At 30.3% G+C, this 14271-nt stretch overlaps 1 protein-coding gene across 1 annotated transcript; it reads right to left on the reverse strand.

The window, feature by feature from the left end:
- Positions 1-7440: 7440 nt before the first annotated feature.
- LOC109002638 lies at positions 7441-9512 on the reverse strand. Its single transcript, XM_035690391.1, has 2 exons — positions 9118-9512; positions 7441-8858 (listed from the first exon to the last, which is right to left on the reverse strand). The coding sequence occupies exon 2, from the start codon at positions 8805-8807 to the stop codon at positions 7893-7895; it is 915 nt and encodes a 304-aa protein (XP_035546284.1). The 5' UTR covers positions 8808-8858; positions 9118-9512; the 3' UTR covers positions 7441-7892.
- Between the last annotated feature and the right edge of the window lie 4759 nt (positions 9513-14271).

Raw genomic sequence — 14271 nt, forward strand, 5'->3', positions numbered from 1 at the left:
GAACCACAATGAAAACAGACACTAAATGAATTCCAACTGTCAAGAAACGATAGGATAAAGAGAAAAGATCACAAGCAATGTGAAACTTATCGACATTTCAAGGTAAGCAACCGGATACACCCCCATTATGGAAGAAAGAGCACACACCATTGGTCAATTCAACCATACACCCACTAAAGAATCCCAAAGACGTGAAAAGTAGTCAATATGAAGTTCCCTTACGATTTCACTTTCATGGAAGTCAATTTAGACATACACAGAGACATCTGATGCCGGACAATAAGAAAAGTCTTAATGGATGTTACATTCTAGCACAAAAGGCAAGCCACAGCGATTTTCTGCAGCACAATGCAGGGCCAGGATACTAGGTGAAAACTAAACTATCCAATAGTATATTGAATTCAACCGTCTAGTCAGAAAGATACAAGGGGAAAGATGAAAAGTGAATCTGTCTCTACTCTCTAGATGAGAAAATTAGTTTCAGACATAGTCCTCTTAAGGCTGATCGTAACACTTAATGATGTACTGATTCCCAGTCAAAGCTTCAAAGCTAATACTTCCCAATAACTGTTAGAATCCAGATCTGAATTAAAAGGTATTCCAGTAACAGTTCCCTATCTACAACGCATTAGGCTAAAATTTGCAATCCGTTTGATGTTCAGAGGCTGGCTGTCCACCAAATCATCCTCCAAGATAACCCAAAAAATATAGAGATCAGGATGCAATTTTCCTTTACAAAACATTCCGCAATGACCATCTTTTTTTAATATATATATATACACACAGCATACATTAGCAACGAACATATAAAATAACTCTAAAAAGAGTCGCAAGTCATTTCCTTGAGGAAAGATCAAACTTTCGAGCTACAAGTCATTGATTAATACAGAGGCCCCCTGAATGCAAGAAATATAAGCAAAATAGTAACTTCTAGGAGCAGAAAGTGACATCGAGACGAAGAAGAGAAGAAGACGAGCAAAGGAATTACCGAATTGGCGACTTTGACAGTAGAGAGACAAATTGGTACTCTTGCGCTTGCAGTGCAGAGTACAGGCGTATGCCCAATTGATCAGCACCGTCTTTTTTCTTCCTTCTTTTTTTTTTGCTTCCAAACACGCCCCCCTCTGTTGACTGGCCCCAAACTACGGGCCCAAACTAGGGGCCTAAATTACTGTGCAGTCTCGGAGGCTCCACAGTCCACAGATAGTAACGCATGTAGAGATTTCTAATATAGAAAAATTATTTGTAGAATAAAATATCTATACAATTTTTTTACATTCACACAATTTCTACGCATCATATTTTTTTTTAATTTTTATTATTTTTTTCTTTTATCAAATATTTAATATATAAATAAAGAATTGAAGAATCGAATTAGTTTAAAAAAATAAACTCAAAAAACAATTTAAAAAAATATTATAAAGTTAAAAAATTTAAAAAAATTAAGTGTGTGGAGGTTGGGAAGGTTGTGTAACATTACTCTTTGTACAAATTCTCCGTCGTCAAGTTAAGTTTGGCGTAAATTTTTTTAAAGAATTACATTTTATTTTAAAAATGTGTAAAAAAATTATTATTTTTAAATAAAATTCACTTTTTTAAAAAAATTCTACACAAAATTTGTTTATTTAAAACGTATGCCTACCATTACTGTTTGAAGATATTTACGCAAATTGTCGAAGTAGTAATCTTGCCCTTGCATTCAAAGAAGTCACGAGGAGTTTCAACCATTCAAATAGTTGGTAATGAGAAATTACAATTTTTCGGTCCCATGCGCTTATGAATGGATATATTTTATATTGAGTAATGAGATACAAGTTCCAAATAGAAAAATCATATACAAGTTTTTTGTAAAAAAAATAGATTTTATTAATAAATAATAATTTTTTTACACTTTTTAAAAGTGGGGTCTACATTTTACAAGAACTTGCATAGAACTTATCTATTTGAAACTTGTACAAATCATTTCTCTTTTATATTTGTCATAATACTCCCCTCACGTGTGGTAGAGTCCTCTCAATAAATAAATTCAAAATATTTAAGAAAAATTTTATTCAGTAGTCCTACACTACACATCTATTAATATTTTTTATTTTTTTAAGTTTTTTCTCAACAGATATGTAGTGTAAGGGTGCTAAGTAGAAGAACTCAATATTTAATTATGAAAAATAATTTATGCAATTCTAGGATGTGCTAGCCTCGCACTCTCTTTTTTAAAAAAAGTGTATGAATCTAATACCCATATAAGAAATATTATTTTTTGATGGTGAACTTCACTTTTTTCAAAGGGAGTTTGCAGGATTTTTACATTTCATAACTATATCTAGCATTACTCTTTAATTATATAGATGAAGTGTAGAGTCAAAATTCAATCTAAAACCTCTATTATGATATCATATGAAATTATCACTTGTTTTAAAATTTTAAATTGATAAAAATGAATAAATCTAATATTTATATTTATCTTAACAGGTAAAATCATGCACGTAGTGTTTATATAACCTAACTTTTTTAAAATTGTCCCATTATTTAGAATATTATTTATGGTTCTAAGGGTTTGTTTGGATACTAAAGATATCTATGAATATTTATGAATAATAGTGAAATATTTTATCAATAATAATAAATAATTTATAAATACTAATTAAAAGAAAATTTTATGCACCACACTTTCATCTTACTAATAAGATGTGACACATTTATCATGTTTTATCACCATCGTCAAATAATGATAATTGTGTCACATCTTATTTAATGAGATAAAAATAGAATAAAAATATAATATATATCATTACTCATAATTAAATAATTTGAAAATATCTTAGAATAATTATGATTCCAAACATACCCTAACAATCGTTGCTCACTCGGATTTGGGCTTTCTTCCTTTTCCCTCTTTAGGGAAGTCCATGAAGAAAACTGTGGGCCCTCGACTCGTGCACAGTCTGTAATTTTTGGCAACAAAAACACCTCAATCACCGACCCTACGTGTTAAATTGTTGATCATCCAAAATGACAGATAACCTTCTAAACTTTTTTGCTCTTGTCCTTTCTTTCAACATTTGTAGAAGGAATATCCGTACTACAAAAATTATTTGTTGCACCTACATTATCTGCAAGATATCCCAACACATTATCTTCAAACATCATAAAATTTCATGTGGCTTACAATCAAAGCATAATATGCTTCTTCAACCCCTTCCCCATGTGGACCAACATTATACTTAAACCAATTCTTATTTGAAAATTTTATTTATAAGCTTGTTAATTAACATATCAAACATATCATTAGTATGGAAATCCATCATGTTTTGGACGTGAGTCACAGCTTCGCACACACGACCACCTACAACCAAGAAGGAATGAGGTTTAGAGGTTCGAGAGAATGACTCTGATATCTAAGTCAGTGAAGATAATAGAGATCTGTTTAGTAATTTATTTAGATAGGTTTCATAATTATACTTGGATGATATAAATAGAACTCATGATGCTTCATGTTGTTACGCGATAACTATTTCATCCATTATTTGAAATTCAAGTCTTTCAAGATATTAGGGCTTAGCTTATCTTTGAATGAGTTTATAGTCATTTTTTCGAAATTCTCAGGCGGTTGTTCCTTCGATGCCAGCCAGAATATACTTGGATTGGACTAAGCCTTGGATTAACTAGGTTATCGGGTTGTGCTACAGCCCAAGCCCATGATATGACCCAGCAGGTCCTTGGGAAAGGATTAGACCCCCTTCCACATCACATTAGATAGTATAAAAAAAATATCGAGTAGCGTAATTATACTAAATTTTGCAGTATGCGATATGTTTAGATATCAACTTGTAAGTGATATAATTGTACCAAGTGTATGGATCACAACTAAAGTAAAAGTTTTCCTTACTATTCCATTATCGGGTTTTTTCAACTGATCCTGAAAGTGTAGAGGTTTTCAAAAAGAAATTTATTACAAGTACATATTGAATAACTCAAAAGAAAATTCCCTAACTCGATAGCTCAAGACTATCACTGTCCCCAAAGGTGATACTTCATTATTGGTAATCATCCTTGAAAAGACACGGAGAGATTTGGATAGTGAATTAAGCTGAGATTAGAATTAAAAGTTAAAGAAAATATTACTATAATATTATTTTTTTAATATTATTTTTATTTTAAAATTTTAAAAAATTAAATTATTTATTATATTTTATTTAAAATTTTGATAAAGTTATAATTATTAGATATGATGAAATGAGATGAATTAGTATGATTTTTGAATCCAAATAAGACCTAAACACCCCAAGAGAGAGAATTCTACTCGGGGTTACCATCACTCTAGGGCAGTCAAAGACAAACCTTGCAAGTTATCCTCTCTAATCTTGTGCGCAACGTTAGTGGCAATCCCTTTCACTCACTTACCCCAAAGCCAACTCCCGATTTGAATTATGAGATGAGTTGATATGAATTAAGAAGGTTTGTAAATAATAAAATAAAATATTATTAAAATATTATTTTTTAATTTTATTATTATTTTGAAATTTTAAAAAGTTGAATTATTTATTATATTTTGTATAAAAATTTAAAAAAAATTATAATGATGAGATAAAATAAAATAAATTAAGGTGAATTTTCAATCCAAACAACAGCTTACTTTCTTGTTTCAGGCGAGACTTTCGTGTTTAAGACCAGGTATAGACAAAACTTTTGGCTTCAAATTTTATAATATCTAGTGATAGAAAAGACAAACCCATAAAACTCAAAGACTTTTATAAAATTCAGCACTACTCGGATTTTCATCCTGTCCAAACTTTTAGCTTAGCCAAGAGGGTGTGGTATATGAAAAAGAAAAATTCTATTTCTAAGTCTCATACACCACACACTAATCTTTTTATAATTTTTTTAATTTTATTCTCTTATTAAATGTGTGATATATGGATTATAAGTAGAATAATTTAATTATTTTAAGAATAATAAAATCAAAAAAAAAAACTTTAAAAAAATTTTGGTGTGTGGTGTATGGACTTATGAATAGCAATACTCTATGAAAAATTCTATTTGCAAGCCACCGTGAAAGTATCTGCTCACGTGTCAATGTTTAATTTGTAAGAAAATCTAATTTTAAACGTATCATTAGAGCACTCTCAATGAATTCTTTATCTTATTTTTTAAAATACATCACCAAAATTCATTTTTTCTATTTTACATACTGAATTTTATAATATGTTATCTATCAACTTATCTATTTTTTATCTATATCATTTAAATATTCTTTTTTTTATTCTTTTTAAATATTTCATTTCTATCAATAAATTTATAATATCTATATATTTTTTATATTTGTAATTTATTTTTATATACAATGTAAAATAATTCAATTTTATACATGTAAAACAAAAATATATAAGCTAAATAAAAATTAAAAATAAAATCAAATATGAAAAAATTGGTTTAAAAATATTTTTAAGATATTTTTTTAGAAGAAAATGAAATATATGTGTTTTAAATGATGAACAATAAAAAGAATTTCCTTATATGATAAAAATCAAAGTAAATAAAAATGAGGAAGTAATTGAAATATTAACAATAAAATTTTTTTACAGGATGAACAGTACCCGCTACATATAACGGGATACTGTAGCTAAATGTATTTTACAATTCATTTTACATAATCGGTTGGAGCTTCATTTTAGAATAATTCTTCAAATTATTTACATTTGTTGTATAATATAAAAGCTATTGGGAGTGCTCTTAGGTTATATTTAGATGTCAAATTCATCTCAATCAATCTTAAATCAATTATTACTGAGATCTACTATTTTTTTAACTTCTCATATTTCAAACTCTATCATATATTCAAACGTATATATTTATTTAATTCATATATTTAAATATATCTTAATAAAATTTATAAAATATTATTATTTATAGATGGACTCAAATCATCTAAAATTACATCAATCTGAGAAAAGTGCAAAAGAAAGAGGATACGGTATTCAAATGGGCTATGTAGGTCATACATTTCTTATCAAGGCGCAAGATTCTGGTACCCAACTTGTGAAGAAGGAAAAGAAAACAACAAAAGGTATTATAATTTTTTTTTTTTTAATTCTTAAATTATTTTTGAGTTGGCCTTGGCCTCACAATTATTAGCATTTTGGAGGTGTTAAATGGGATGGGGCCCAACGAAAACTGACTTCTAATTAGAACCACCATCAGGCCTTGGGGGGACTCTGGGGTCTGGTCTGTGTTGTCACATGGAACCATGTTCATATCCCAGCTCTCAGACAGACACTTTGCCAAAACACAATGCCACCTGGCCTCCCTCCTATTTCAAATTATTTACGTTGGAACAGCACAATATCTTTTCTTTTTTTTATTTCTTTACTTTTCTTTTCTTTAAGCATTGTGGTTCGAAATTTGAATGGAAAATTGATACTTGAAGATTGGGGAAACTTTCGGCTGACTCCGTGATGACAATGACATTTCTTGTTGTTTAGGCTAAAAATATCACAACCTGCACAGCATTCAAGTCTATCACTTTTTTGTTGTCAAAAGGCAACTATTACATATGAACTCATACGCCACATTAGGAACTAAAATTCAACGTTTTAGATTTTTATTTTTTAAGGTCTCGTTTAGATTCGAAAAGTATCTCATCTCATCTCATCTCATTATTATAATTTTTTTAAATTTTTATATAAAATATAATAAATAATTTAATTTTTAACAATATTTTTTTCAACTTTTATTTAAAACTATCTCATCTTATTTCTGAATCCAAACCAACCTTAATGTTTTCTTCTAAATTCAGAGATGAGTTACTACAGTTTGCAATTTGAAGGCTTTTTGTTTATCTTTGTTAAGATAAATACAAATGAGAATAAATGATGATTTCGCATGATATTAAAATAGAGATCATGAGTTTGAAACCCGACTCTTACTTTATTTCATTTAATTAAATATTTCATATTTTAGATTAATCTAACATTTTTAGTTAGAAAAAAAGAAGTCATTAGAGAAGAATGATAAGAAAGATAAGTGAATTTTCAAATACTTCTATTAAGAAAATATTTATTATTCTGAGTTTGTCATCTTCTTCAGTCATTTTAAGTGACTTCTAACATCGACCACTTGAATAAACAATGTGTAAAACTGAGCCAAGGGAGGAGTTTTTCAAAAAGTAGTTGGTAAGTTTGTAACATTATTCAACTGTGAAAGTGTTCAACTGGCATGACCTGTACACCATTTTGTGTTTAACGCGTTTCGTGTGCAAATCAAACTTTCCAAGTCTGATGTATTATATTACATAATACCAACACTCAATATTCTTCCTCATGCGGTGTAAAATATACAAAGCAAATTCCACAGAACAATGTGAAAGTTGCCCAAAGAATATGATCAAAGTTCGTTCACATTGTAATGAGGGTCAGAATTATCCAATGAACAGGGGACCCTTAGTTGAGGAAAAACATCACCTGTAATGCTTTTATGTGTTTGTGAAAGTAACCTCAGGAGAATGAAAAGCAGTGTGATCCAAACACTACCTTAGACAGAGAATAGCAGTGCTCTTTTGGCAATGACATTCTGTAGGGCTGTAGCTTTATCATCCACATGCAAATGGACAATTAGAGATTACCCCACTGGAACTAACAAACAGTGTAACATCATTTTGCAGGGAAATGTCAGTTTGCCATTGAATTCTCAAAGTATATGGGCACAAAAATATTGTAGCAGATGATCATGGCTACCTTTCCCAAACAAACACAGTCACAGCAGAAGAAGAAATAATAAGAACCAAAAAGCTTTAAAAAGAAAACCTTTCTAGATTAATACAGAATTAATCATCTTAGAAAAATTAACAAACAGATTAAAGAACTAATAAAGACATATTTTTCTTGGTAATTCAATGTCTAATACACCATCGGTGCCTTTTCAAGTGGTCTGAATGCTGTAGGGGAAGAAGCCAGCGGAAGTACCTGAGAAGAACTTGAAGGATACTGTGATAGATTGTGATGAAGCTCCCTCTTTTCGTTATTCCCAGCAATAAATTTGAGAAAAGATCCTTCCTTTTCTTCTGTCGCCACTGTCGAATCGGAAGGAAGTGAAGCCCCAGAATCCTGAACAGACCCAGAATTTTGAAGTGCCTTTTTCTCCGCTTCTTCCTTCCATCTTCTATAAAGTTTCTCCTCTGCATCCCTCAAGAACTTGAACGTTGGAGGGGGTGAAGATCTCAACCTGTTCAATTCTGCCTCTGCTGACGATTCAAAGAGAGGATTGAATCCATGGTGGTGGTAAGAATCCAAAGAGTTCAAAGGAGGAGCCTTTACTGGTGGGGAAGCCAAAGGAGTAAGGAATGGGGTGTCAACAGTCATGATAAGTTCACTCAAGCTCCTTGTTCTTGACCCTTTTCTGCTTCTATCATCAGACTCCAAATCCTCCCTAGTTTCCTCTTTGATTGTGAAGAGAAATCTTGGAGGGCCTGCGAGATTGTGCAGCCTCATGAGCTCAGCTTCCACACTTTCTTCCCCACAGGTCTTGAGCAGAAAGTCCTTGCTAGAACCCAGCTCCGGGTCCGGTTCATGACCAGTGGCATCTTGGTCTCTCACACATTCTCGAGTGTCGCTGTTTTGCAAAGAAGAGGGTCTCTGCCAGCAGATAAATTGAAAGAGTTCCTTTGCATATTTTCCGTAATCATCTTCAATCTCTGCGCTGGTGATTCTCTTCTTCCTCCACCATAACAAATAGTAAAGCTCCGCGACAAAAGCCAGGAGGAGGCACCCAAACACCAGGCTCAAACTAATGCCTATACCACTGAAAGATTTCATCTTTGACAAGAATTTCACATTCCCCAGAAGTAACTGATCTTGGACGCAATTCTGCTTAAGATTCTCCCACTTCTTAAATATAAAATACAGTAAAAAGAAAAATAGAGGACAGAAATTGATAAAACTTTTGTAAAAAGTAGAACTCAAAGCCCACTACACCAACTCTAAAGAGAATTCACAAAAACCTAACCCAAGAAGTCAAGAACCCTCCCTATTCTTTTGAAATTCAATACCAAGATCTTAAATGTTGCCTGAAACATAATACAAGAAAACCAGGCACTGTTAATATTCTGGGCATAAGGAACCTCACCTTCTAGCCTAAGAAATCACCAACACTAGGCAACCAATGAAAAACAAGAGCTTCGCTTATGTAGAATACAAGGATTGGAACACATTACACAGTGCAGTGAAAATCAGAGAGCGTAGACGAATTCTAAGACGATTTGTAATACGGCAATGAGTGGGGAAATCGCTTTATACGATATCTTTTAAGGGTGCCATCGAAATGGTTGGAGAGAAGGCAGCAGCTCACATGGGTTAGCAAAAGCGTGTGTCCGATTTTAATCATAGTGTAATGCAAAATTAGTCGAAAAGCAGGTAAAAAGAAGGATTAAAACAATGATAAAAAAAAATAAGGGTAGGGATTGCATCACCCACGCGGCCATCCACGTAACCTAATCTGAATAGAGAGGACAGCGCCAAAGAACACACCCGTCGCCCATGAACATCTAGCTGGGTTGGAGTTTTAATACTTTTCGTTTGGACGTACCTTATGGAGTTTTAAATTAGAAAAATTATAGTAAGCAATCCTACGCCAACCAAATGTGGAAGGAAAAAATAAATAAATAAAAGAGTAAAAAAACTCTTTAAATTATCGTAAGTTTTATATTTTAAGTTATTAAAATTTACGCATAACACATTTCAAACTACAGATTTTATTGAATTGGTCACTGAACCACTTCAATTGGCTAATTCAAACTGATTTAAAATTGTATTTATTTTTTAGTCGTCTAACAATTGATTTTTTTTTTTAATTTCTTGCAGAAAGATTTGATCAAACTAAACATATATTAATTTTTTCATCCTTGTATTCAATAAGAATCACAGAAAAATTAGAATATAAAATATATAATTTTTTATTTTCTTTAGTTGAACAAAAAAAAAATTAAGCGGCTAAAATATGTGGTGGTGCATAAAAATTAATGGTTTTTATCCTTCTTTTATATGAGGAAAAAATATATGGACAATTGAGGCAAAATACATTTATTACATTTATATTGAAACTAGTCAATAAATTTATATTTCATATTTTTTTATATATTATATTAAATGTTTAAATTGTATTATATATAATTCTTAATAATTTTTATTAACATTGAAATAGTTAATTTAAAATTATTATGAATAGTTTATTTAACTTTGTTGAATCGTCCGATTCATTTAATGATTCTTACCCGATTCTAAATCTGATTCCAATTTTTTGAGACTTTCTATGCATTATATGGATACCAGAAGAAATGGGGATGGGAGAAGAAGACGGTTCAAACCCAAAGTGCTCTGTGCTCTATGTCATAAGTCCTCATTTTCAGCATTTTGGTCTTGAGCCTCGTGCCCCGTCAATTACTTCACATACTCGGCAATCCTTTGTCTCTATCTCTTTATTATATTAATTTCGTATTAAAATTAATTTTATAATTTAATATATTAAATTAAATCATGTTAATTTATAAATTTATTTTTTAAAATTTTTAATTATTAAAATATTTCTCTTTAATATATAATAGATTTAAATTGGTATATCGTTCCAACAACTATAAAAGGAAATATATTAATAAATAACGTGACACAATCTAGAATATTAAATCTTAGGTCTCAAAATTCATCTCAACACACTTAAATTTATTTTATCTTATCATTATAATTTTTTTAAATTTTTACATAACATATAATAAATAATTTAATTTTTTTAGATTATAAAATAATATTAATATTAAAAATAATATTTTATTTATCTAAAATCATTTCAATTCATCTCTAAATTCAATCGAGTTCTAATAGATAATCCATTTTTCAATTTTTCGATAATTTAAGGATGCAATGAGTCAGTTTTGATAAGTTGAGAGTGCAAAATCAAAAATGTATTATGCAATCTTGTTAGTTTGGGATTCCTGAAATGATGGTCGGGACAATCGAATAAAGCTCCTATCATGTCTTTTTTTTAAAAAAAAAAAAAGAAAAAGAATAAAGCTCCTATCGAAAACAGATGCAAAAGGCATAAATCCAACAGCGGAACACGGTAAGAAACAACCTATTATGCTTCACTACTTATGATTTAAAATAAAAACACTATTTTTGTCTTTTGTAGACTTGGGATCTGATATAAAATTTTCGTCTGATGTTATTTTATTTTATTTTATCTTATCTTATTTTTAAATATAATTTAAATATAAAATTTTTAAACTGATCATTATAATTTTTTTTAATTTTTAAATAAAAAATAATTTTAATTTTTTTAAATCTTTAAATAAAAATAATATTATTACAATATTTTAATTTTATAATAATTTTTATTTAATTTTTTTTCTTTTTTAAAAATTTAAAAAATACTCAAAAACTATCTCACTATTAATTATAAAATATCTTATTATTATTTATAAAATTTTTATCTCATCTCATTCTTTAAACAAACACTTATGAGGTTTAAGAACATGACAAATGTGTCCTTTCTTGAAAGGATCGTGCTACAGCCCCCATTGGGGGCTCCCGTTGGGGGCTGTAGCATATATTGTATGTGTTTTTTTTTAAGTTGTTTTTTATATAATTTTTTTAAAAAAATAAAATAAATTTAAAATATTATTAAAAATACTTTCTTAATCAAGAAGTAAAAAAAAATTATTAAAAAATACTTTCTTAATCACGAAGTAAAATAAAAAATCATAAAAAAATATTTTATATTTTACTTCGTGATTAAGCAAGTATTATTTAATAATATTATAAATTTTTTTATTTTTTAAAAATATTTAAAATCATTAAAAAATCTATATAAAAAAAATTAAAAAATACACATGATAAAATACACTAAAACTCCAGCGGGAGCTCCAGCATTTTCCTTCTTGAAAATCAGGGCAAAGCTAGAAGAATATAAAAACGTTTATATATTTTTTAAAGGAAATGGATAATACCCTTTAAATTAGCGAGTATGAGGAAAGGAGATCTATTCCTATTTAATTGTTGAAAAATAATATTTTTAATCATGAAAATACACTTCAGAATTATATATAATACGATTATATATAATATTACTTTTAACTGTTACTGGTAAGAGTGTTTGTGGGACCTTAATATTGAAAAGGTGAGACCCCCGTTGTGTGTGGGATGGGATATGTACCGGACCGGAAAGGCCGAACATGTTAGGATCCATATAGCAGTTAGCTGGGGCTGGCCGGTGCAGTACAGGACCCCTTGAATTGATGCATCATATATCTATAAATGCTGAGAAGTCTAATCAATATTCTTGTATATGATTTGGCTAAATAATGAGAATACGTTGGGAATGTTTTGGAAATATAATTTATAGTTCTGGACTAATAGTTTATAGTTTAAATCATAATTTTAACCCTTTAAAATTGATTTATTGTTTAATAATTATATATTTAAAACACTTTCAAATATATTATATTTATTCAAAAACAAATTAAAAAAAGTACTTTCTCAAATAGAAATGAAGATCATTTTATTTTTTAAAAATTATGACCATATCGGCCTTAAAAATCTAAAATTATATTTATTTTAAAATTATATAAATATTTTCACCTATAGTTTTTTTTTTTTTTTAAATTAGAACTACATTCAGTTTTATCTACAAAAGAATATTTGAGAAAAAACACGTACTTTTTAGATCATTTAAGATTAAAAAAATAATTTAATATGTAACATATAAACAATCTAATTTATTTATTAAAGAGTTTTTAAAACTATTTAATCACTTTTTAAAACTTCTAACGCAACTCCAAACAAACCATGTGTATTATGCCAACATTGTTAGATTTTATTATTTAAATAAATATATTTTGGATATTTTGAATAAATTTACTTATTTTCTTATATTATCATAAGAAAATATAAGTTCCTTTTTTTAGACGAAACCTTCCTTAAAATTAAAAACTGATAAAATCTCGACCAGAGAGTGCACAAAGAATTTATAAGTCACAAAGGGACTAAGTAATGAACCCATTGCATTCAATTCTATAATATAATTTCACTCACGAGGAAAGAAAACTTCTTAATGCAATTAAATTTCCAAAAGACAAATAAAGAACCCAATATAAATTGTAAATCGTTAGAGCAATCCATTCGCATTTGGCTTCAAATCAAACCTTCATACAAACAAACATAGAGAGATAAAAGGGAGGAGAGAAAGTACTGTCAAGATAGCTAGCAAGAGAGGTGCAGAGCAAGACATCTTCCGGGCCAGCCCCCGACATGGAGATCTCTCTTTTCTGTTCACTTCAATAAACACCAAACAAGTCCTCCAAAGTCTCCTCAAAGTGACATTGGCTTCCAAAACACCATTTCCAAGAAAAAGATCCAGAAAAAACGAAAGCCGCACGCATAAAACTAACTCTCCAAACTCCACAAAATCACAATCAAACGCAATTTCAGCACAAACTCATATCAGCTTAGAGTCTGCGACATTTGATAATCTTGATCGAGGAAGAAAACGGAGAGAAGAGGGAGAGAATCGGCGAAAGGAAGAAAAACAGAGGAAGATGAGAGACGAACGAGGATATACGCGAGTCGAAGAGAGAGAAAAGAATGAGGGTATAGAAAATTATAAAATAATATTTGACATGTAAACAGTGACTCACCAACATTGGTGAGTCTTGTATTGTTACTGTAGCTCAAGTCTTGAGCTTTTGATCATTAGCTAGTCCAATGTGAAGGTTTTTTCTAACATCTAGCTAGAGTTTAGACTTGTATTGACATTTAGCTAGTCCAATGCCAATACTCTTATTAGTTTTGCATGTTTCCCTATTTTCCCTCACTCCGTGCACCTCATGTCTCTCAACGGTTTACTCTCTCTCCATAACCACTTTCTCTCCCTTTCACCGAGCCTCACTTCTCCCTAGTTACCTCTCTCTCTCTCTCTGCAACCAACCATCTCAGTTTCTCTTCCACACCATGAGCTTCTTCCTCCAACCAGCCAGTCAAAAACAAGCAACCACCACGACCTCATGGTGAAGTTCAGCAATACCTTCAGCCGCAACCCTCTATTCTTAGCCAAACCAAACGCACAAGCATCGCACACCTCATCAAACCAGCCGCTTACAACCTCTCGTTGGCCAGTTACTACAGTGGATGTCAACCTTAAACCACCACTACTGCCCTACATTGGAAGCAAAACTGTAAGCCACCACTGTCTTTAGCCAACGACAAGTGCACGTCCAAACCAATTCATGTGAAG

The sequence above is a fragment of the Juglans regia genome, chromosome 5 (assembly GCF_001411555.2).
Source record: "Juglans regia cultivar Chandler chromosome 5, Walnut 2.0, whole genome shotgun sequence".
NCBI lineage: Eukaryota > Viridiplantae > Streptophyta > Magnoliopsida > Fagales > Juglandaceae > Juglans > Juglans regia.

Coding starts and splice junctions, on each gene's coding strand:
- LOC109002638 (XM_035690391.1), bottom strand. CDS start 8,807: ATGAAATCTTTCAGTGGTATAGGCATTAGTTTGAGCCTGGTGTTTGGG.